The sequence below is a fragment of the Dryobates pubescens genome, chromosome 6 (assembly GCF_014839835.1).
Source record: "Dryobates pubescens isolate bDryPub1 chromosome 6, bDryPub1.pri, whole genome shotgun sequence".
Classification (NCBI taxonomy): Eukaryota; Metazoa; Chordata; class Aves; order Piciformes; family Picidae; genus Dryobates; species Dryobates pubescens.
Genome location: NC_071617.1, coordinates 7,618,573 through 7,643,785, shown reverse-complemented (window position 1 = coordinate 7,643,785; position 25,213 = coordinate 7,618,573). Strand labels below are relative to the sequence as shown.

General features: G+C 43.5%; 1 protein-coding gene across 2 annotated transcripts in view; it reads right to left on the bottom strand.

Moving 5' to 3' along the window:
- The window catches only part of ORC3 (origin recognition complex subunit 3), a 52,480-nt gene that overhangs the window by 12,284 nt on the left and 14,983 nt on the right, over window positions 1–25,213 (bottom strand). Inside the window, exons 8-15 of one of the 2 annotated variants that reach the window (XM_054162569.1) lie at window positions 22,758–22,917; window positions 20,280–20,393; window positions 17,133–17,266; window positions 16,563–16,626; window positions 11,277–11,393; window positions 9,349–9,428; window positions 4,222–4,355; window positions 1,331–1,416 (exon numbers count right to left, since the gene is read on the bottom strand). In XM_054162569.1, the coding sequence (XP_054018544.1) occupies window positions 1,331–1,416; window positions 4,222–4,355; window positions 9,349–9,428; window positions 11,277–11,393; window positions 16,563–16,626; window positions 17,133–17,266; window positions 20,280–20,393; window positions 22,758–22,917 (889 nt within the window). The remainder of the gene's footprint in view (window positions 1–1,330; window positions 1,417–4,221; window positions 4,356–9,348; window positions 9,429–11,276; window positions 11,394–16,562; window positions 16,627–17,132; window positions 17,267–20,279; window positions 20,394–22,757; window positions 22,918–25,213) is intronic. The other variant, XM_054162570.1, reaches the window with a different exon arrangement.

Here is a 25,213-nt window from a genome sequence, read left to right as displayed (position 1 = left end):
AAAAAACAACAAAAAACCCAATCAAAAAAAGCGGTGGACCAAAACTAGATGGGAGGTGGTTATTCTCTGGAGAACACCATCTTTCAACATGCTGTCGATACACCAGGGGGACAGGATGTCGCCCAGAGAGACCTGGACAAGCTGGAGAGGTGGGCCCAGGTGAACTTCATGGGGTTCAACCAGAACAAGTGCAGGGTTCTGCACCTGGGCTGGAACAATCCTCACTATTAATACAGACTGGGGGATGAGGTGATAGAAAGCAGCCCTGTGGAAAAGGACCTGGGGGTGCTGATGGATGAGAAGCTGGGCATGAGCAGGCAGAGTGAGCTTGCAGCCCAGAAGGCAAATCACATCCTGGGCTGCATCAAAAGACATGTTGCCTGCAGATCCAGAGAGGTGATTCTGCCACTTTGCTCTGCTCTGGTGAGACCTCACCTGGAGTACTGTGTACAGCTCTGGAGCCCTCAATATAGGAAGGACATACAGTCCAGAGGAGGGCCACAAAAATGATCAGGGGTTGGAGCACCTCTGCTATGAGGACAGGCTGAGGGAGCTGGGGGTGTTCAGCCTGGAGAAGGGAAGGCTCCAGGGTGACCTAATAGCAGCCTTCCAGTACCTGAAGGGGGCCTACAGGAAGGATGGAGAGAGACTCTTTACAAAGTGATAGGATGAGGGACAGTGGCTTCAAACTAGAAAAGAGCAGGTTTAGACTGAATGTTAGGAACAGGTTCTTTACCATGAGGGTGGTAGAATGCTGGAACAGGTTGCCCAGGGAGGTGGGTGGGACCTCATCCCTGGAGATATTCAAAGTGAGGCTTGACAGGGCTCGGGGCAGCCTGACCTAGTTGAGGATGCCCCTGCTTACTGCAGAGGGAGTAGGACTAGATGACCTTTAGAGGTCTTTTCCAGCCCAGCCCATTCTATGATTCTGTGTATTTTTTTTGCTGGCATGTGGTCGCTGTTGATGTTTGTAGACGTGATCGTGCAGTATTTAGGCCCAGCGCACTCAGTCTCAAACTGGTAGGAGTTTGGGAAAGTCAGAGGAATGTGTTAAGCAGAACACATTAATTTACAAGTTAAAGAAGAGGAAGAAAACCTCTAAGTTGCATTTTAAAAATCCTAGTTTATGACAGATGTTTTCTGTCATTTTCTAGGTGTCAGGTGGGCCTGACACAAGGAGTTGGGTCATTTTTAAGGTCATTTTAAGGTAAGTTACTTTTACACATCCTTTACTCAGAGCTCCAGCAAGCTGGGAAAATCTAACCATGGACAATTAGATCTTAACAGATTCAGTTAAGGAACTAGTCAGTAAAGCCTACAGAGGCCTAACCTTCTGAAGATGATAAAGGTCTGTCTTCTTCTGGAGCTCCTTTTGTGACGATACGGACACATCTTGTTCTTGGATAGCTTCTGCTACTAGAACAAAACTAATGTTTGATATGTGGGGTAAACTTTTCCTGACTACCTCTATAAACCCCCTAACCCAAGCACTCTGAGAAGTATTCCATTACTTGCTCACATACACCCAAACACAGGCAGCTTTTGAGTCCTGCACCTTGTACAACACTGTTAAAAGACTCTGCACTGCAGCTTAACCAACAGTCATTAAATAACCAAAGCAATTCAGCCCTGAGCAAAGATCCAGCACAGGTTTTGCACATCACTTGAATTCCATTTATGTAATCCTAGGTCACACTCTCAACATTTCTAAATTGGATGGGTTACTACTAGGTGCTACTGATGCTTTAGGAGTGTTCAAGAAGCCACACACTGTGTGTTTTTCCTTCTCATGCAAAAAAACCCCTACTAAGAACTGAGTTTTTTTCCTCATGCAAAATGAGCTGAGTTCTCCCTACTTAACCCAGAAGCTGCAACCAAAGCAGCAAACCAAATGCTAAGGTGTTTCCTTGTCCAGTTTTCTTCTCCTCTAATCTGTAATAGAATTTGGTTTTCATAACCAGGTAGTTTGTCGCTCAACTGCAGCAATAGTTAGCAATTTTTAGGGAAGAACCAAGAAACAAAAACTCCCAAAGCACAATCAGTGCCAGGATGAGAAGTACTCAAAATCCAAAAGGTAATTGGATTTCTTGCTTCCTTCTGAAGATGGCAATAAGGTGGAGATTATCCCTACAGATCCCAGGTAAAGCTCCAGCTGGCAATTGCATTCATGGTAGCACAAAGGCTTTTTTGTGACCTAGATAGAAGGAATTGGTGTTTTCCAGTGCCCTGTGACTTTTGCATTCAAGGCTTCAGAACACAGAAATCTTCTCTCTCCTCCTACACCACTGTATTTTTGAGATTATTTTACTAAAATGAAATCTTTGAACTCAGAGTAGTCTGAGCATAAAGATATTTTGTTTCCTCAAGCTTCATGCTTTCCTTTTTTTTCCTCAGTGCATTAGGCAGCCAGGAAGATGGACTTTGTTATTAAGATAATGAATAGAGAAGTTTGGACTTCTCTCCCTCTGAGGGCTCTGTGGGAGATTTGGGTACATGACATTTTTGGCAGACTTAGGAAAAGTCCTGCTAAAGATCAACATAATCACAGAGACCCGCAGGAAGAAGTCACCTAACTCAACTTCCCTTCCTCACTTGTGCATTATGACTTAAAGCTGCTTTGAAAACAAAAGAAGAACATTCATTAGACCTTCTCTGCTTTAAATTGTCTTCAAGCCTTAAGTGAACATAAATAGTGCCCTTGGTTGTTCTGCCTGTCCCTCACTTTCCAGAGTAATCCTTTTATTTATGTATTCCCTCAAGGTAAAAATCCAACTAAAGCCTTTTGCTTCAATTCTTTTTTCTTCCTGAACTAGATGAACTTTAGGGCTTTCCATCATGGTTCAGATTCTCTAGTGCTGGTATCTTCAGTGGCATACATGGCTTTTTAAAGTTATCACACATTTCCTGCACCACAACCCTCCTGTTACTGCATCTGTTAAATAAATACATGATACAGGCAAGACCCAGTGCTTCTCAACCAGCATCTGTTCAGTCTACAGCATTACAGGACAACTTGAATTGATATTAGAATGCATTTGGTGGTTTGTTGCCTACTTGTCCAAATTCTGCATAGCAACCACGCTGATAATGAGCTTAATTTAATATGCATTAAACAGACTAGATGATAGCCACTTTATCTTCAAAAGGAAATCATAGGGGAGCACCTCCCTGTAGTTCAGGGGAAGCAATGAAGTTCCTGTTCCAGAAGAACACTGGGATTGCTCTCTACAACTGCCTTAAGGGAGGTTGTAGACAGGCAGAGGTTGGTCTCTTCTCCCAGGCAACCAGTACCAGAACAAGAGGACACAGTCTCAGGCTGCGCTAGGGGAGGTTTAGGCTGGAGGTTAGGGGGAAGTTTTACACAGAGAGAGTGATTGCCCATTGGAATGGGCTGCCCAAGGAGGTGGTGGAGTCACCATCACTGGAGGTGTTCAGGAGGACACTTGATAGGGTGCTTGGTTGCATGGTTTAGTTGAGTAGGTGGGTTGAATTAGTTGATAGGTTGGACACTATGATCTTGAAGGTCTCTTCCAACCTGGTCTGGTCTGGTCTGGTCTGGTCTGGTCTATCCTATCCTATCCTATCCTATCCTATCCTATCCTATCCGATCCGATCCGATCCGATCCGTCAAAACTCCTGTTTCAGAAGGAGTATGGCAGTTTCTGTAACAGAAGGCTGCTACTATTTGCCTTACTAAACTGTCAAATATGCCCTCAACCATGAGCAAACCAAATGCATGGGCTTGACAAGTTACAGCAGGTCAGCAGAGCCCTGGCAGCTGGTGCTGGGTGTCCTGGCTCTTCTATGAATTGAACTGAAGGTGCAGGTCAAAGAACTTTCTAACTAGTTGGGTGAACTACCATGCCATAAGGAAGCCTGCTCCTGTTTACCTTTCAGTAGCTGCTTTTATTTGTTAAATAACTTTAATGAGGGTAACATCTGGCAAAATGCTCAAAATACATGTATGACAGGTTCAGGGAGGAATGTTTGCAGATCAGTCCAGTCGCTTATCTTGCATCGCTGTTAGGCCTTGTAAAAAGCATGAGCCACACACCAATAAAGGATCTAAGCATTTCTTAACTTGGGGCACACACTTTAAGGAAAGTCCTGACAAAGCTGACACAATGACAGGATATCAGCAGAGAAAACTGCACCCATTGGTCAGATTACAAACCAGATTTCCTGTCATCTGCAATGGAATGTATGAAGGTACACACCCACCTTCTAGTTGCTGAAACTGGGTCAAGAACTCCTTCAGCTTCTCTACTATCTTATCAAACCCCTTTCCAGAAGATGACACAAAGATTTCCACACATTGTTGAAGCATGGTTACCAAATCAGACTTATTCAACATCCTAAAAGACACAATTGTTGGCTGAAGTTGAAAGGCAGAATGCTGAAACAGCTTTCAGTGTTCTCAGTTGAGAAAGAACAAAATTAAAGAAGTTAAAAAAATCATTTTAAAAAGCTCCTTTTAAAAAGATAAAACCTCCAAGATAAAACCTCCAGAACAAGGGGACACAGTCTCAAGCTGCACCAGGGGAAGTTTAGGCTCAAGGTGAGGAGAAAGTTCTTCACTGAGAGAGTTGTTAGCCATTGGAATGTGCTGCCCAGGGAGGTGGTGGAGTCACCGTCCCTGGAGGTGTTCAAGAGGGGATTGGATGTGGCACTTGGTGCCATGGTCTAGTCCTGAGGTCTGTGGTGACAGGTTGGACTTGATGATCTTTGAGGTCTCTTCCAACCTTGGTGCTACTGGGACTTAAAGCAGCCTGGCAGAAAAGTAGTTTTTTCCCCCCTTGCTGTCATTAAAAGAATCAAACACATGAACTTGCATAGACGGCCTTCACATTTGCCTGCAGAACTGACAATGCAAGCTTTTCTGCTATTCTACAATAAAAAACACCCCACAACATTTGCTGGATACAGAGTTATAATTTTTGAAACAGTGAGTCAGACTTAACAGCAAAAAGAAAGTCTGGTAGGGCTTAGAACTCATTCCCAAGGAAAGTAAATGAAGTGGTCAAGCCAACCCAAAACACCAAACAACAAAACCCCACAAGCCAAACCCGACAAAAGCAGATTAGTATGCATTCCACACAGCCACAAAATCCATCACTCTGTGTGAGTCAGAAGGCTCCTCAAACCAAATCCACATTACTGGTTTCTGTATTTCATTGCTCTAAACCTTATCACTAGAATCTCAGAATCATTTAGGTTGGAAGGGCCCTTTTAAAGTCATCTATCCCGACCTCCAGCCTAGCATTTACTTTTAGTTATGTATTAGGGTGTTTTACAAATGTCACCAAGCACTGCTCAGTTTCAGAACCTTCCTTTGAAAAAATATCAAAGCAAATCCTTGTAAATATCCATAAATGAAACCCAGAATTACAGTCATTGCATCAAGCCATTACACAGGCAGGTAACTCTCTTCACGCAGTGGGAGAGGTTCCCATTGCTAAACACTCCACTTCTGAACAGTCACACGTTTGTCACAGCTGCTGTTGCTGGGAGCCCTTCCCAGCCTATTCTGTTTTTGCTTGGTCTTACACAAACCAAGTGCCAACACAAAAATACTAACCAAGGGTGCCAGCAAGTTTGAAGATTCTAGACAGAAAACACAGCTACACAAAAAGACCAAGAGAATGAAGTGACAATGTTCAGGGAGTGGGCCTCCTCATCAGCCACAAGAGTTTTAAGGAGGAATTGAGAAGAGGTGAGAGCAACTTGTGCTCTACTTTCTCCCTGGTAGTTGAAACTAAATGCTTCTAGAGGGCAGAATTTGAAAACTTCCCTTCCAGGGTCATGGATTTCTGCAGACGTTACCTTCAGATGCACTTGTTTTGTGCAGAAGAGCATCAGGAGTTAACAGGAAGGGTGACCTTGACTACACAAAAGGCTAGAAAACATTTTGAAGCAGTCTTGTAGCATATAATGGGTAAACAAGATAGCCTTCTTCCCAGCCAGACAAAACACCACAACAATTAAACACCTCAAAGGAGAGAAGATAACAAGACTTGGATTGCTGTCAATGGGAAAGGCCAAATTTATTTTAGTCATATTATTCAAAGAGAAGCTGCAAGTTCTAGACAATTGCATTTATGACAACAATGGGGATTATAGGGCCCCAAGAACATGCAAAAGGATGGTGAGCAAGTATCAGCAAACAAGGATCCTCTGCAACCTTTTGCTCTTCAGACTACTGCAAAGTATGCCAGCTATCAGAGAGCGGGGTTAAGGTTTTGGTTTGGTGAGGAGCCAGGCTTACAGCAGAATGGAAGAACTCAAATCATCCCCAAATAGTACATAATTCTGTTTGATTGTTCAGCAACAATTTCTGAACTAGAAAAAGGGAAGGCAGGATGAAGCTCACTGAAACCCTTCCTGATGGCTGAAGTGAGGAATCACCCGAAGAAGTGCCAACAGAGATTCTTGTGCTTTTGTTGTTGACCAGGCAGGGAAGGGCAGGACTGTGGTAAGCAGTATGTGAGGAATGGCATCAACCATTAGCAAAGTACAGTGTCTAGACAAAAGACAATAGGTTGTCCTCAACGATTTGCCACCTAAATGTCCCAGCCAGTTAGCTCCTCATAACCAGCCAAGTCTCTTGAGATCTCTTAAATCTTCACTCTCTCCCGATTGGATTAAACAAGCCAATGCAAACCAGAGCTCTCACACTCTCCTTGTCTCCTCATGCTGTTTTCCAGACTTTAGACAACTACATTAAAACAGAATAATCATTTCCAGGTTTCTAAAGATCACCTGAAACACTGTCTTTGGGGACAACATATTTAGCAGAAGAGATACAAACCCCCTCCAAGGAAAGGCTGAAGTGGAGAAATGATGAATCAGCCACAAAAGGAACTCAATGCAACAACTGAAAACTACACTATCAAACATGAAGGGTTAAAAAGAGGCTTTGTTAGAAATTGAGAAAGCAGCTAATAAAGAGCTTCTCTACTATTTAGTTTCTAAAAACAAGGGGGAAAAGAATATGGATTCCATTATCACCATTGAAAAGAAGATGGGGAAGAGTGGAACATCAGGATATCAACAGCTGATGTTGCCCGTGGGAATGCAGAGATATTAAGGAACAGCAAATAGCTTCCATTCCTGAGCAAGGGGGCAGAAATGAAGATTGTGAGTGGAAGGGGAAAGATTCCACATTATCTTTTTCTTCTAAAAGATAACAGCAAGATTCTGTGCAGAAAAAAAGCAGAGACATGAGGAAATGTGTGTAAAATGGAAAAGGGCATTAAAAGCTGAAAATAGATCAGAACTAGAATCAGCTACTCAAGGGTTTGAAAGAATTGTTTTGAAGGAGTTTTGGTAGAAAAATTACAGAATTACTAAGTTTAAAAGAGGGGAGGAAAAATCCAAACTAAAAATACAGTATAAAAGAAGGCATCTATGAAAGGAATGCCTGTGATCACTGTTTTTCTATCAGAAGCTCCCACAGTGGGAGCCAGGACCAGAGGTAAAACAGCAGAGAGATGAACAGATAAGAATAAAGGGGGAGTGAGCCAGAATCTGATGCAGCATCAACTTTGAGATGACAGAAGAGGAAGAAGAATTCAGGGTGGAAAAAAGCACATTAAAAGCAAGATGATAAAAAGGTGAGGTAAAAAAAAAAAATCACCAGGAGTTTAGTTAGAGATTGCAGAACAGACAGCACAGAAAAGCAAAATGCCACATTTGTGGGCAAGGGCTGACAGGTGATTGAGTGATGCCAAGATTCAGGATAGTCAGAGAAGGATTAAGGACTGTACAAATGACAAAATCAAGTATGCAATGCTTTCAAAGGGATGAGGATAAACAATATAATTCAGTAACAATGCATAAGAAGTACTTGGTGTGGCAAAGTTACAGTTTAAGCCAGCAGGTCCAGGGAGGCGATTCTCCACCCCTACTTCGCTCTGGTGAGACCCCCACCTGGAGTATGGCATCCAGTTCTGGAGCCCCTGTTACAAGAAGGATCTGGATATGCTGGAGCATGTCCAGAGAAGGACCACAAGGATGATCAGAGGGCTGGAGCTCCTCTCCTATGATGAAAGACAGAGAGTTGGGGTTGCCCAGTCTGGAGAAAAGAAGGCTCTGAGACCTCATTGTGGCCTTCCAAGTATCTGAAGGGGGCCTACAAGAAAGCTGGGGAGGGACTTTTTAAGGTGTCAGGTGATGGTAGGACTAGGGGGAATGGAAAAAAAATAGAAATGGGTAGATTCAGATTGGATGTTAGGAAAAAAGTTCTTCCCCATGAGGGTAGTGAGTCACTGGAACAGGTTGCCCAGGGAGATAGTAAAAGCCTCATCCGTGGATGCTATTAAGGCCAGGCTGGATGTGGCTGTGAGCAACCTGATCTTGTGTGAGGTGTCCCTGCCCATGGCAGGGGGGTTGGAACTAGATGAGCCTTAGGGTCCTTGCCAACCCTAACAATTCTATGATTCTATGTCTCCTTGTTTATATTAGCCCAGAAAGTTAATGTGCTGGGTTGAAGTTTCCCCCTGCCAGCAGTTATCCTTCACCCACCACGGATGTGGGGATTTTTAAACGCAGTTTTACTGTCAGACACCTCAAACCTCAGACGCTCCTGAAGAAGCAGTTAAGGCAACAGTGTTGCCATCAACTCCTTTTTCAACAGAAGTGATTTATTGTTTGAGTGAATGCAGTTACGAGGGCGCAGCCACTGGCCATGACAAGGACATTTCAAAGTCTGTAGCTGCAACGCTGCAGCTGAGGAGTTTTCTGTTAAGAAAATTGGCCTAGATGACTTTTCCATTTTAAACACTGACAGACAAGAGCAGGCTCTCCTAAAATCCTCAGCTCACAGTAACAAGAAAATAACTCAGCCCATGTACCAACTGTTAGGCAAAGGAGGCAAGGGGAAAGCAGGAAAACTAAAAAAATAAGAAAGGTCTCAGGCACTTCTTTGGAACAGATTCTAATTTTCACTGCAGACAGATTAAAATTTACTCCAACTAAAATGAGTAATTTGGTTGATAATATCTAACACAATCATAGCTTAAAAGACAAAAGATAACCAAACTGATGTTCTCATTCACACACAGCAATCTCAGTGGTTTCAACACAATTACTCAGGGCATAAGAGACATTAGAACCTGCTTGAGTTTTATGGCTAATGGTAGAAAGACAAAGGCAGCAGTCCAGGCAGAACAACAAAACAAGGGCAGCAGTCAGTTGTACTTGCAAACAATTATACAACTGGCTGTGAACAGGCAATACTCTCAGCACTAAGTTTCAGAATAACCAGTGACTGATATTCTCCATGTGTAGAGTGGTATTAAAACAAAATGGAAAGAAAAATAATAATGGGGAAAAAAAAGCAAGTATCACCTTGCTAGCTGAAGAGATGACTCATACTCCTCTGTCTCCCACACGCGGTCTTCCAAACACGTACAGTGCAGCTCCCTGATCTGTTATGCAGAGGGTGAAAAAAGGATAAAGTGTTTTACAAACAAAGTGATGTGGAACTCTTGAAACAAGCTTTTCAAAGTAGTATGTCATTCCTCTGGAGTTCATATGCCAGAGATGCAAATGATTGCAAAAGCAGCAAGAGCAGACCTACGCTCCTAGTGTGGATCTCTGCTAGCTTCAAAACACCTAACATCCAGGTAACAGCAGAGAGCAGAGACATGAGACACTTGAACGTGTCCAGAGAAGGGCAACAAGGCTGGGGAGAGGCCTTGAGCACAGCCCTGTGAGGAGAGGCTGAGGGAGCTGGGGTTGCTTAGCCTGGAGAAGAGGAGGCTCAGGGGAGACCTCATTGCTCTCTACAACTACCTGAAGGGTGGTTGTAGCCAGGAGGGGGTTGGTCTCTTCTCTCAAGCAACCAGCACCAGAACAAGAGGACACAGTCTCAAGCTACACCAGGGGAAGTTAAAGCTCGAGGTGAGGAGAAAGTTCTTCACAGACAGAGTCGTTCGCCTTTGGAATGTGCTGCCCAGGGAGGTGGTGGAGTCACTGTCCCTGGAGGTGTTCAAGAGGGGATTGGATGTGGCACTTGGAGCCATGGTTTAGTCATGAGGTCTGTGGTGACAGGTTGGACTTGATGATCTTTGAGGTCTCTTCCAACCTCGGTGATTCTGTGATTCTATGAAATGCCCCAGCTGAAAAACCTTTGTGTTCTCAAATACTGGGACAGTTCATGCTGATTCTGTAAGCAGGGACAGATATTAATAACAGTGCAGTACACTGAGAACCAACAGACAAGTGCACGTGCACAGAGTATATTGCTCTTCTAGTGGAGAAGAAGGTGCTTAGCATCGAAGGTGGGTTTAATGATAGTGTGGCCAGCAGGAGCAGGGAGGTCATTCTGTCCTTGTACTCAGCACTGGTTAGGCCACACCTTGAGTCCTGTGTCCAGTTCTGGGCCCCTCAGTTTAGGAAAGATGTTGAGTTGCTGGAACGAGTCCAGAGAAGGGCAACAAAGCTGGGGAGGGGTTTGGAGCACAGCCCTGTGAGGAGAGGCTGAGGGAGCTGGGGTTGCTTAGCCTGAAGAAGAGGAGGCTCAGGGGAGACCTTATTGCTCTCTACAACAACCTGAAGGGAGGTTGTAGCCAGGTGGGGGTTGGTCTCTTCTCCCAGGTGGCCAGCACCAGAACAAGAGGACACAGTCTCAAGCTGTGCCAGGGGAGGTTTAGGCTAGCGGTTAGGAAGAAGTTCTTCACAGAAAGAGTGATTGGCCATTGGAATGTGCTGCCCAGGGAGGTGGTGGAGTCACCATCACTGGAGGTGTTTAGGAAGAGACTGGGTGGGGTGCTTGGTGCCATGGTTTAGTTGATTAGATGGTGTTGGACGATAGGTTGGACTCAATGATCTCAAAGGTCTTTTCCAACCTGGTTAGTTCTATTTCTACTAATATGGCTATTAAGAGCAGTTATCACTGTTCCCTTACTATTATTTCATTTTCTACAGAAGGTTGCTCAAAACTCAAGTCTTTTCATCTGAATTTGTCCAGTGAGGTGGTAGAAAAGCATGCATTGTCTGCAATGCACACAGATAAACCCTGATGGGGGGCAAGTCACTGGGAGGATTCTTTTGCTGATCTGTGCACCTGCCTCCTCCTGGAAACGCCTTCCTGTTGACTGACAAGGTATCATCCACACTACTGAAGAAACCACATGCCTGTTGCCCTCTGCTTAGAGGCACCTGCCTTCATTTTAGGAAGTGAGAGGCGAAGCAGCAGAACAGAAAACAAATATTCACATCATACTTTGACACAAACCCCCCATGTTCACTAAAATGAAATAACAGTATCTCACCTGCTTGCCCAAAGGATGCTTTGGAAGAAAGGATGTGAAAACGTGAAGACATCTCAGAACTGAAACATAATTTTCATGGTAAACTTGCAAGTCCTCCAGCAACTCCTGCACTGTTTCCTGCAGAGACAGAATATTGTTTTGTAAGTCTCTCTGGCATCCATCAGTATAAAACTCCCATAAAGTACTTAAAATCACTCTGAAGCTTTGACACAGTGCTGTGCTATGCCTTCAATCACCAGTGTTAAATTAACACCACTCTGCAAAAAAGAATAAGCAAGCTGTATTTCACCAGTTCCCTGCAAACACATTGCATATTGCTAACCTCACTTTCTTCCTCCTCCTCTTCACTGGGATTTGTTACTGATTAGCATTATTACTTTACCATTTTCAGCTGTATTTAGCCTTTGGATTTGGCACATCATCGAGGTAAGGAGAAAGTTCTTCACAGAAGAATCCTGCCTGACCAAGCTGGTGGCCTTCTATGAACAGGTGACAACATTAATAGGTGAGGGGCAAGCAACTGATGTCATTTACCTGGACCTGAGCAAAGCCTTCGACACTGTCCCACACCACATCCTGGTCTCCAAGCTGGAGACACATGGGTTTGATGGGGGGACCACTAGATGGATAAAGAACTGGCTTGATGGCCGCACCCAGAGTGGCTGTCATGGGTCCATGTCCCAGTGGAGACCAGGGACAAGCAGAGTCCCTCAGGGATCAGTCCTGGGACCAGGCTTGTTCAACATCTTTGTGGGTGCCATGGACAGTGGCATTGAGTGCACCCCCAGCAAGTTTGTTGATGACACCAAGCTGTGTGGTGCAGCAGACAGGCTGGAGGGAAGGCATGCCATCCAGAGGGGCCTTGACAGGCTGGAGAGGTGGGCACAAGCCAACCTCATGAGGTTCAACAAGACCAAGTGCAGGGTCCTGCATCTGGGTCGAGGCAATCCCAGGCACAAATCCAAGCTGGGCAGGGACTGGCTGGAAAGCAGCCCTGAGGAGAGAGACTTGGGGGTGCTGGCGGATGAGAAGCTCAACAGGAGCTCTCAGTGTGCACTTGCAGCCCAGAAAGCCAATCAGATCCTGGGCTGCATCAAGAGAAGTGTGGCCAGCAGGTCGAGGTGGTTCTCCCCCTCTACTCAGCTCTGCTGAGACCCCAGCTGGAGTACTGCCTCCAATTCTGGAGCCCCTATTACAAGAGGGATATGGATGTGCTGGAAGGTGTCCAGAGAAGGGCCACGAGGATGATCAGAGGGCTGGAGCACCTCTCCTGTGAGGACAGACTGAGGGAGTTGGGGCTGTTCAGTCTGGAGAAGAGAAGGCTCTGAGGTGACCTCATTGTGGCCTTCCAGTATCTGAAGGGGGCCTACAAGAAGGCTGGGGAGGGACTTGTCAGGATCTCAGGTAGTGATAGGACTAGGGGGAATGGAATGAAGCTGGAGGTGGGGAGATTCAGGCTGGAAGTGAGGAGGAAGTTCTTCCCCATGAGAGTGGTGAAGCCCTGGAATGGGTTGTCCAGGGAGGTGGTTGGGGCCCCATCCCTGGAGGTGTTTAAGCCCAGGCTGGATAAGGCTGTGGCCAGCCTGATCTAGTGTGGGGTGTCCCTGCCCATGGCAGGGGGGTTGGAACTAGATGATCCTTGTGGTCCCTTCCAACCCTGACTGATACTATGATACTAGAAAGAGTAATTGGCCAGTGGAATGTGCTGCCCAGGGAGGTGGTGGAGTCACCGTCCCTGGAGGCGTCCAATGGATGTGGCACCTGAAGCCATGGTTTAGTTAGTCAGGAGGTGTTAGGCATTAGGCAATAGGCTGGACTTGATACTATGGGCAGGGACACCCCACACTACATCAGGCTGGCCACAGCCTCATGCAGCCTGGGCTTTAACACCTCCAGGGATGGGACCTCAATCACCTCCCTGGACAACCCATTCCAGGGCTTCACCACTCTCATGGGGAAGAACTTCCTCCTCACATCCAGCCTGAATCTCCCCACCTCCAGCTTCATTCCATTCCCCCTAGTCCTATCACTACCTGAGATCCTGGGAAGTCCCTCCCCAGCCTTCTTGTAGGCCCCCTTCAAATACTGGAAGGCCACAATTAGGTCACCTCCGAGCCTTCTCTTCTCCAGACTGAACAGCCCCAACTCCTTCAGTCTGTCCTCACAGGAGAGGTGCTCCAGCCCTCTGATCATCCTCGTGGCCCTTCTCTGGACACCTTCCAGCACCTCCATATCCCTCTTGTAATAGGGGCTCCAGAACTGGATGCAGTACTCCAGGTGGGGTCTCAGCAGAGCTGAGTAGAGGGGGAGAATCACCTCCCTTGACCTGCTGGCCACACTACTAAAATGACTGGATCACATCTCATCACTGGCCTCCCATGGCAGCATATGTAACACTTCTGGAAAACTGCCCTCAACATTTCTGATGGCTGTAATTAAAGTACTTTGGCCTCACTACATTGAAGTTTGTGAGCTGGAAGATCTTCTCTCACCAGTTTTCAGTCAAAGATAAAGAGGGGGAAGAAAAACTCAAAGCAACAGAGGATTCTCTGCATATTTTACTGACATTTTGGTTAACTCTGAGCAAACTATTCCAAATGGAAAGAGCAAAAAATTAAACAAGCCACTGAAGTTCTCTGAAGTTAAAATGAAAAAGGGGGCATCAAGCTTAAAAAAAAAGCAAAACCTTATCTGTAGGCAATATAAGGAGGGACTGACATGTGGAAAGATTAAATAACATACTGCAAAGACTACAAGTATCAAAGACACTTAGTGCTGCAGGGAGCTTTCTGGTGTTAAAAAAGTTCCAGATGATTTAAAACACCAAAGATATTTGTTCCCCATCAACTTTTTATCTATTACAACTGAAGGGTCCCTGATACAACAATTGTTTAAGGAGACAGTATCACCAAGGTTGGAAGAGACCTCAAAGATCATCAAGTCCAACCTGTCACCACAGACCTCATGACTAGGCCATGGCACCAAGTGACTTCCAAGACCTTAGGGTAGACTCTCACAAGTTTGTATCTTCATTTTGAGTGGGATCATTAAATAAATAACAAATAAATAATCCTCACCATAAAAAAAAACAACTTGAGAGAAGAAAACAAGTTCTCTTTAATGCTTCTAAGTCAATCTCAGTCTCACGCTGCACCAGGGGACGTTTAGGCTGGAGGTGAGGAGAAAGTTCTTCACTGAGCGAGTTGTTAGGCATTGGAATGTGCTGCCCAGGGAGGTGGTGGAGTCACAATCCCTGGAAGTGTTCAAGAGAGGACTGGACATGGCACTTAGTGCCATGGTTTACTAGACATGAGGTCTTGGGTGACAGGTTGGACTTGATGATCTTTGAGGTCTCTTCCAGCCTTATTGATTCTATGATTATTCTCCTAATCCCAGAGCACTACAGCATCTCTGTTTCCCAGCTCTTGAGAAGAACCTAACTACTACTGACTGACACAGCTAATGTACAAAAAGATCAATGCACCAGGACTATGTATTTTGCTACATAACAGAGTGTTTTAGAAGAGTTTGAAAACATTACTAGGAGCCTATTCAATATCATTTCCATAAAGATTGCCCCACCTACATCATTTCAAATGAAATCTGCCATGAAAACTTTCAGACAATTGCAAGTTGCTTAGGATGGAAAATAGCTTTCAAAACTAAAATTCTAAATAAGTGGAACTCTTCCCATGGGTTAAAACAAAAGAAAAGAGTGGGAACAAATGGAATATAAATTGTAACTGACAAAGGGTATTGAAGGTTTAGGTGCTAAGCTTGAGTAATTCTACCTCAGTTCATGAACGTGAACACTAAATGTGTGAAACAGTAGCACAGTGCCTCTGAAAGTGTTTCCAAAGTCCAGAGTGATATTGTGGAGCACCTCATTAATGGTCCTTTTTTCTCTGGGTACTCTACCCTGCCAATTTGGCAATGCAGTAACAGTTTTAACCTTATTGTAGATTTTACAAGTGTCTTCAATTAAGATTTGTCAGAAGCATCATAAATCTAAGCAAAAGAATCCAGGTTCCTTCCCAAACTTACAGAAAGAGGTTTGTGAACTCAGAGGTTTATTATTAAACATACAAACTTCAAGGTGATGTGCAGCTTTCAAAGTAGGTCTTCAAACCAAAAGACCAGTCTCAGCTGCTCACTTACACTCATTCCCTCCTGTAGCTTCAACAAAGCATTTATGTACCTGCAGTGTGAACTGTGTTCAGGAATCACTCTGCAGAAACACCCAGAAAAAAGTATTTCCTCTTTTGTCTTTTTATTCTCCTTTCTGGTCACTTCCAATTGGATTGTTTCTCTGATTACATTCATTGCACAGCCACACAAGCAGCTGTGCTGGCACATCTACTGAGGTGTGAAGGAACAGCAGGGGAAGAGCAGGAGCTTAAGCTCTTCTTGTCACTGAAGATGATGGATCATAAATTCATGTATAAATCATGCCTCACCTTGACTACTATAACTGCACTACACTTCCAAATCTGCCTGCTGCCAACCTCCCTTCCAGCCATTGCCACTGTTCTTCACACTAAAGAAGTCCTTACAGACCAGAAAGCTCTGCTAGGGTAAATTGCTTTATCTCTAGTAGTACCATTTGCTTGACAGGTTAGCTATACTTGAGATGAAAAGTTAGGAGAAATCTTTTACCCTGAGCAATGCTTCCACTGGGAATGGTCCAACTGGTGAAAATAACCAACAAATCTTTGTTGGTGAATTCCTAAAGGGCTCCCAATAGAAGCAGTCTGACTTTAATCACTTGACAAACCTTCAGGTGAACATGTAACATAAATTAAAGTTTTAATCCTGTACAAGATCAAGTATGCCTCGGGACCTAGACTGCCCTACTGAGTTCAATTAGAAACTACACAGAGGGTATAGAGGATTAAGATCTTATGATATAACCTCCAAGGTTACTTACTCATTCTTCAAACTCTTCACTGACTTTCCAAGAAAGTCAGTCTGAGTAAGCATTAAAAGATCAGGCCATAAATAAACCTTGTCACCTTATTTGCAAGCAATTATATTTCTAGGCATAAATAAAAGCTGATGTAAGAAAAGTTGTGCAGCTTTGTGTAAAGGTGTACTGGGCAATCTTGGAGATTCAGAATTTTGATCTGCTGATCCTAATTCTCCATTGATGGACATGAAGCACAGTATGTACTGTATGAAAGATGTTATATAGAACTATACATCTTAGTTTGGTATTTTACCATGCTGCACAAGCTGATATATTGACAAAGTTATTTTTGCTCTCCAAAGGCATTCTGAAAAGTTTACCTTTAAGCAGCTGTCTTCTGTCAGCAGTGCAATCTGTTTCTCTGACACTTGACTTTCCACATACCTGATGGCAAGAAAAAAGAACATAAAAATGATAATGCAAGGTATGATTAATGATTATGGGGTAATCAATAAGCAAACAACCACCACCCAAAGCCTAGGAAAAAACCCAACTGAACTAGAAAGTTTATGCTGCTGTAAGGCTTTCTTTGGAAAGTTTTTATAAAGGGCCAACCAAATCCAGCAAGTTGAAAGGCCATTCTAAAACCTGACAGGTGATGCTATAAGTCAGTACTAACTTCAAAAGAGATTTATGTTTATTTCTCATAACTTGTGTCTGTATTAAGAACAAGAGAAAAAAAAAAATGTTCAAGGAGGTGACACATCACAGAGGTTGTACTCTAGACCAGAAGGCTGAGGATTCCTGACACTCCTCAGAATGCTCTTTTTGATGGATTTACCTTTGCTATAGAAACATACACACAAGTGATCTACAGTTTGTAGATTCCTTTTTTCTTCTCTAGAACTGACTAAATACAAGATCATCCAAAAATTTATCTCCCCTTTTACCTTCTAAAAGAGGGCAGCCTACGAACGTTTTCGCACTGCCCGTGTGATAAAGCATTGGCTTGCATCTTGGCATCTTCCAGTTGGCAACACAAGACACTAAGAGGCTGGGAATAGAAGTGCTCCACAATACAGAGCTGAAAACCAAAGCAAGAAACAGCAGTGTTAGTAAAATTCACCCTCCCTGCTCTAGCTACCCTGTTAATGCTTTCTTATTGCTACCCTGCCTATACTACAATGGTAGTCCTTAAAAAACCAGGACAAATCAATGCAGTTCATAAGTGTTCCATAGGTCACTACAGGACAGCAATTATTCAAATTCAAGTAGTCATGTAATTAACTTTTTTCCTGCTGTATGTGCTGAATGCATTTTCAGTATCTTATCAGTTACACAACAATAACTAGAGCTTGTCAAATAGCTTCTGTTCACTTACATGAATTACTGCATTAGAATAGAAAAGGAATAGGAACAGGAAAGGAATAGGAATAAGAAAAGGAATAGGAAAAGGAATAGGAATAGGAAAGGAATAGGAAAGAAATAGGAAAGGAATTGGAAAGGAATTGGAAAAGGAATTGGAAAAGGAATTGGAAAAGGAATTGGAAAAGGAATTGGAAAAGGAATTGGAAAAGGAATTGGAAAAGGAATTGGAAAAGGAATTGGAAAAGGAATTGGAAAAGGAATAGGAAAAGGAATAGGAATAGGAATTGGAAAGGAATAGGAATTGGAAAGGAATAGGAATTGGAAAGGAATAGGAATTGGAAAGGCATAGGAATTGGAAAGGCATAGGAATTGGAAAGGAATAGGAAAGGAATAGGAATAGGAAAGGAATAGGAATAGAATTGAATTAACCAGGTTGGAATTAACCAGGTTGGTTCTTTAGGTTACAAATTCAGCTCTGACTCTCACAAATCACAAAGAGAGTATTTAAAAATATGAGCAACAACAGACCAACTCATCACATCCTAATTCCACCTTCTCTTTCCTGTACACAAAAATAACCCTACTGAGCTCTTGCTGTGCATACACACAAACACAATCTATCACTGATTTCAGCTGCACTAAATGTTTGCAGCATCAGGGCCTTGCAGAATAGTAGCACTTAGTTGTCACATCTATTTGGTAAAACAGGCTACCTCACTGAAAACTTTTAAACCAAAACCATCCCTCCTAGACATAAAGAGATGATGGTAAGCCCTTCTATCACCTAGGAAATGTGATGTGAAATTGCTTCATCCTTCAAGAGTTCTAACACACATGACAGCAATTTGCTGTCAGGGCTAAGACTTGTGTTTTCCTCCCAGGCCAACAGGGAATCATTAAACCCTGCTGTATCTTTGCACTACAAGGAGTCAAAACCTACGGAAGCCCATGCAGGTCTCTCTGCAGGAAGAGATACTACAGCCAGGATCACAGGATGCTAGGGGTTGGAAGGGACCTCCTGAGACTATCAAGTCCAACCCCCTGCCAGAGCAGGACCATAGAATCCAGTGCAAGTCACACAGGAACAGATGCAAACGGGTCTTTAAAGTCTCCAGAGAAGGAGACTCCACAACCCCTCTGGGAAGCCTGTGCTCTGTGACCCTCACAGTAAAGAAGTTCCTCCTTGCCTTGAGGTGGAGCTTCCTGTGCTGTAGTTTATATCCATTGCCCCTTGTCCTATCACAATGTGCAACTAGAAGAGCCTGTCCCCTCCATCTTGATGCCTAGCCCTCATATTTATAAACATTTATTAGATCCCCTCTCAGTCTTCTCTCCAGACTGAACAGCCCCAGGGCTCTCAGCCTCTCCTCATCAGGCAGTGCTCCAGTCCTTTAATCATCCTGGCAGCCTTTGCTTGGATTCTCTCAAGTAAATCCCTCTCCCTCTTGAACTGGGGAGCCCAAAACTGGATGCAATATTCCAGGTGAGGTCACACCAGGGCAGAGTAGAGGGGGAGGAGAATCTCCCTCGATCTGGTGGACACACTCTTCTTAATACACCCCAGGATCCCATTGGCCTTCTTGGCCACCAAGGCACATTGCTGTCCAATGGATAACTTGTTATCCACCAAGACTCCCAGGTCCTTCTCCACGGGGCTGCTCTCCAGGAGATCACCTCCCAGTCTGTACTGGTGCAGTTTATTATTCCTTCCCATATGCAGGACTCTCCACTTATCCCTGTTGAACTTCATTAGGTTCTTCTTTGCCCAGCTCAGGATATGTCTCCTGGCCATGTGTTATCACTGAATCTTGGGTATCAAAGAATCTGAGACACTCTAAAGGTAAGTGACACTAAAAAGGCATGTTTTTACTAACAGGTTCTTATGCATGGAACCAGGCAAGCAAGAAAACAGTTTCAGAATCCTGCATTAATATAGATTAAAGGGGCTACAACATATTTGGAGAACTCTTATCCAATAAAAAGAACAAAAGCTACAAGGAGACTCAGCCACAGAACTGTATCTAGATGTGAAGATCTATATGAGCCAATAAAAATATAATTATCATAGTATCAGTCAGGGTTGGAAGGGACCACAAGGATCATCATGCTCCAGTATGGACTATTTTTTGGAAACCTTGAAATCTTCTACTTTGTTTCCTGAGAGGGTAAATTTAAGTCCTGTGCTGCTGCACCACTGCTTGGCACAGAAGCACCACCTACTCTGAGGCACAAAATGAGTGGCTCTACAGCTCCTATTTCCCTGAAAAGCTAAGAAGCATGCATCTAGAAACTGTGTCAGGGAACAGACACTGCTGTAACCTACTTGTATCATGACAACACACAGTACCAGGACCTGGTGCAGTGAATCAGAGCTGTAGAGTTTGGCAAGTGGTGTTAGAAGCGACAAGTTAACCTACAGCAAATGTAGAAGTCTTTCTATCCACTAAGGCAGGTCACCCTTCTAAATATAACCTCTAAATACCATATTTTGTGACAGAAGAAGCTTTTACATGGTTCTTCATACCTGTCCTGGCAAGTTTTCCCTTAAAACCTTATCAGTTAAGGTGTTAATACTACAACACCCACCTGTTCACAGATCCAAATTGTTCCCAGAGGAGGACATTTTCGCATCCAATTCAGTAAGACTAGGACCTAAGAAAGCTTTCAGTGACTAGTAATTATTCTTTGTTTACACAAACATAAGTTGAGTTCTTATTATCATTACCTACCTGATATCCTTTGATAAAATTCTGGACAGAGAAATCATGGTACAAGAATATGTTGATAAGAACCTGCAGAACTTTCTCACCAAGTTTAAAGGGAAACTGGGTTGTCAGGAGCAGCTAATGGAGAGAAAAAGGGTAAGTTGCCATAGCAGAAATTCTTTCCTGATTTCAAGTCAGCAAAATTTATGTATACATGCAATTTGCTACAACTCTTATTGTAGGTTAGCATTCACTTAAATGAGACACCACATACACTGCCAAATTCTAACCCAAGTATTCCTACTAAAATATCCATGCAGAGATCGATCCTCAGTTTATTTCTCCCACATTTTTCTAAGCACCTTTGACTAATATGCAGCATCTGAAGTTAGTTTAGCTTAACACTACTTTTGTACTTATTTTCAAAATTACAAACAGAACTGAAATTGCTGCAACAGCCCCCAGTTTATTACTACCACCACTTTTGGCACATGTGTAACAAATCCTGTTCAAAGTGGTGTGCCCAGGATCACACAAGCCCTTGATCGTTTGGCTAACTCCTGATTTTCCACAGGCACCAGAATTCAGGCTGATCTGTGCTTTTCTGTGTTGAAAGCAATCTTTTTCTGGAACAAAGCAAAACTCAAATCAAAGCACTTCTTTTAGTGTAGAGGTGGGAACGTCAAAATGTAATTGCCCAGATAGGCATGCACAGATGTCAACGCAAATGAAAGATGAAAGCAGATGTGTGAGTGCATCTCCATGTGAGAAGGAGGTTCTCAATATCACAGAAATCACAGAAACATTCAGGTTGGAAAAGACCCTCAGGATCACCAAGTCCAACACATAATCCTACATGACAAAGTGCACCCCCTTAACCATATCCCCATGCAGCACATCTAAATGACATTTAAACACATCCAGGGTTGGTGACTCAACCATCTCCCTGGGCAGCATATTCCAAGGCCTCACCACTCTTGCTGTCAATGTTTTTTTCCTAATGTCCAGCCCAAACCTACCCAGTCTCAGCTTGAAGCCATTCCCTCTTATTCTATCATGAATTACCTGTGAGAAGAGACCAGCCCCAGCCTCTCCACAAGGTCCTTTCAGGTAGTCGTAGAGAGCAATGAGATCTCCCCTCAGGCTCCTCTTTTTCAAACTAACCAGCCCCAGCTCCTTCAGTCACTCTTCACAAGATTTATTCTCCAGGCCCTGCCCCAGCTGCATTGTCCTCCCCTGCACTCACTCCAGCCACTCTGCACTCACTTCAGCTACTCTGAAGCTATGAGTAGGAATACCCTGTGTTATAGGTTGAAGACCACAGAGGAATTCCTCCAGAAGTATGAGGGGGTGGACAGTCCCCAGGGGGAGGCACAGGATACTGTGATTATTGTTATTCCATCCCATAATACTGCAATCCCTATATAAGCAAACCTCCCAGCCAGTTGTTCCTCTCTGCTCATGGTGTGTGCGACTGCAGAATGACAGAGACCTGCTGGAGAGAATCCAGCAGCGAGCCACAATGGTGATTAGGGGACTTGAGCATCTCCCCTGTGAAGAGAGACTGAGAGCCCTGGGGCTGTTTAGTCTTGAGAAAACTGAGAGGAAATCTGATCAATGTGTATCAGTATCTGAGGGGTGGGTGTCAGGTGGAGGGGGCCAAGCTCTTTTTGGTGGTGCACAGTAATAAGACAAGGAACAACAGGTACAAGATTGAACACAGAAGATTTCACCTCGATATGAGGAGAAACTTCGTTACAGTGAGGGTGACAGAGCACTGGAACAGGGCTGCCCAGAGAGATTGTGGAATCTCCTTCTCTGGAGTCTTTCAAAACCCACCTGGATGCATTCCTGTGCAGACTACCCTAAGTGTTCCTTCTTTGGCAGGGGGGTTGGACTCAATCTCTGGTGGTCCCTTCCAGCCTCTAATGTACTGTGATACTGTGGCTGCTATCTCTCTGGTTTGTGGGGGAGTGCAGCTTTATGCAGCCTTGAGGGCAAGCTATTTTCCTGTGCAGCTGGGCCGAGGGTGCTCAGCTAGTGTGGGGGGCAGTGAGGCTTGTGGGGGGAAGCATTGAGGCCTGGTAGGCCTGCCTGGGTGGGGGGAGGCAGTTTGGCCAGCTTGGCACCTACTGAAGCTGCATGTGGGGGGGAGGTTTTTTGGCTTGCTTTTGACTTGGTGGGCCCAGCTAGGGAGCTAGGGCCTGAGCTGATTTGGAATGTGTATGCATATATATATCTTTTTGCTTTTGTGCCTTTTGTATTTGATTTACTTTTGTAAATAGTATTTCTATTTGGCCTCCAATTCTGTGTGAGTGTGTTTCTTTACTCCTTTGGGGTAAATTCACTCTGTCCTCAGTTCAGAACTGTTTTCAGCTCAAACCACACCACCCCCAAACCTATCAACTCAGGAACAGATTCCATTTCAGAAGGCTTTGGACCACACAAATACACTGAACTTGAATCTACACACATTCCTCTTATTTAGAAAGGGGACTTTACCTTGTCAATTACAGTAGACAGGTGATCCTTACAGGAAAGGGACTGGAAAAGCTCTATGCACAGCAGAGAGGAAACAGAGTGAGGAAGCACATTGTGGATCATCATTGGAGATGTAGCAATTCCAAAAATCAGTACTAGAGGTAGTTCATGGATATGCTGACTAGATCATGGGAGAGAAAACAAAACAAACCCATAATAGTTACATTATAGAAAATCATGAAACAGATTCATTCTGTTTGTTCTACATACAGCATTGAGCTTCGATGCAGAAAGGGGGGAATCAAAAGATTTGTTCTCAGCAAACCAAGAGTTTTGATGTGGAGCAAAATGAAAAAGAAAGGCAGACATTTAAAGCCCTAAAGCAGAAAAGCAAATTAAACTGTATTTTAGGATTCAAGTTTCAGGCAGTGGCATAAGAAGCATCTTCTCAGTGAAGGGTGTTCTATTTGTTCTAGCTTTTCAAAATGTTATATTCAGAGAACTGAGCAATTTTATTTTTTCTTCAAAGAAATAGAGAGGGAAAAAAAGAGACATTAAACAGCAAACAGAAAACAGCTAATAAATTTAAAATAAATATGAAACCCCTCTAACATTCCATGTTCCCATGATACTTAAAAAAGAATTCTGCTTTCTCCAGATTTAATATTCCTCTTCTAATTTTCAAGTGCATGTTTTGAGAACTAATAACCAGGACTGAATGCTGTATGCCTTGTGAACAGCAAACACATTAGGCAAAAGAATGTTTCCAGCACTATTACATCATTATTTTCCATTCTTGTATTAGTTTCAGTAAGGTAGAAATTCTGCTCTCTTAAGTATCTTCTAGGTTAAAATTGAGCATTTATTCTTTTCCTCTGTATTCACCACAGCAAGCTGGTGTTTTGTTATCCTGCAATTACTCCATTTCTCCAGGGCCTCAAAAGTCATTGCTAGATACTTAAATATGAAAACAAACTTCACCTATTACTGTGGGTAACATGAAATAACACTGGAGAGAAACTGGATCTTGTGGTGAACAAATCAGAGGAATCTCTCACAATTACCCACTTCACTTTCATTATTAAACATGTTTAAGACTGAAATGGGGGAGACCAAACCCATCTCAACAATTACCTCAAACACATTTAAGTATTACACAACTCTAATAATTTTACCCACCATCTCATTTTACTCAAGACAATCTTTAGAATAGAATACATAGAATACATAGAATAAACCAAGTTGGAAGAGACCTTCAAGATCATCGCGTCCAACCCATCAACCAATCCAACACTGCCCAAACAACTAACCCACGGCACCAAGCACCCCTTCAAGTCTTCTCCTAAAAACCTCCAGTGATGGCGACTCCACCACCTCCCCAGGCAGCCCATTCCAATGTGCAATCACTCTTTCTGTATAGAACTTTTTTCTAACATCCAGCCTGAACCTCCCCTGGCGCAGCCTGAGACTGTGTCCTCTTGTTCTGGTACTGCTTGCCTGGGAGAAGAGACCAACATCCGTCTGTCTACAACCTCCCTTCACGTAGTTGTAGAGAGTAATAAGGTCACCCCTGAGTCTCCTCTTCTCCAGCTGCAAGATCATTTGAATCCTCTGAACCTTTTCTGAAGAGACACATTCTCTGTTACCAAAAAAGTGTACTTGCAAGTAGCAGACTGACAGACATGAACTGAACTTCATCTATATCCCATATGCTTATAATTAGGTATTTATCCTTGCCACAATAAGCAAAATTAAACACAACACTTAATTGAAACCTCATTTTTCACTGCTTTACATCCTAATGATTTCCAGATAATTGCACAGTTGTCATTTTACTTCTTGAAATGCTCCCTAGAGAAGCCACCTGTTAGATTTGAAGTAGGAAAATGTTTTTATTGTGGGTCTCTCAGCTAGTGAAATTGCCTAGGCTTGTCCAGAGGTAATGCCATTGTGCACACTGCAGCTGAAATAAGTGTACAACTGCAGTCCCAATTCTGCTGCAACTGTAATTTCAACCTGGATACTAAGTGCAAGATATTATTTTTGGAGAACAGAATGAATTTTTTATTAGAGATGATATTAAGGAAGACTGATTAAGGAAGGACATGAGCACAGGAGCACCTGAAGTTGTCAGCTACTCCCTAGAGATCCTGGTCAACACTGAGAAACTCTCTGGGTGAGTTTTATATACTTCTGTTTGCAATCTTGTAACCTTTAAGCAGCATTACATCAGTAGTCTAACCGAAAAAGCCTCCAAGGAAACAAAGAACTCCTCTGAAAATAACTTTAGAAGTCTACAGAAGGAAGATTTGGTATCTTAAATAATTAGTTTCACAATCACAGGTTCTCTAACAAACAATACCTATAAAATCCTCTTATGTAAAGAATGAAGCCAATCACTCAGTATCTCAACCCAGCCCCTCAGGCACTCTGGTTCAGAATGCCAAAGTTAGCTTAAGGATAATTTGTCCCCCAAA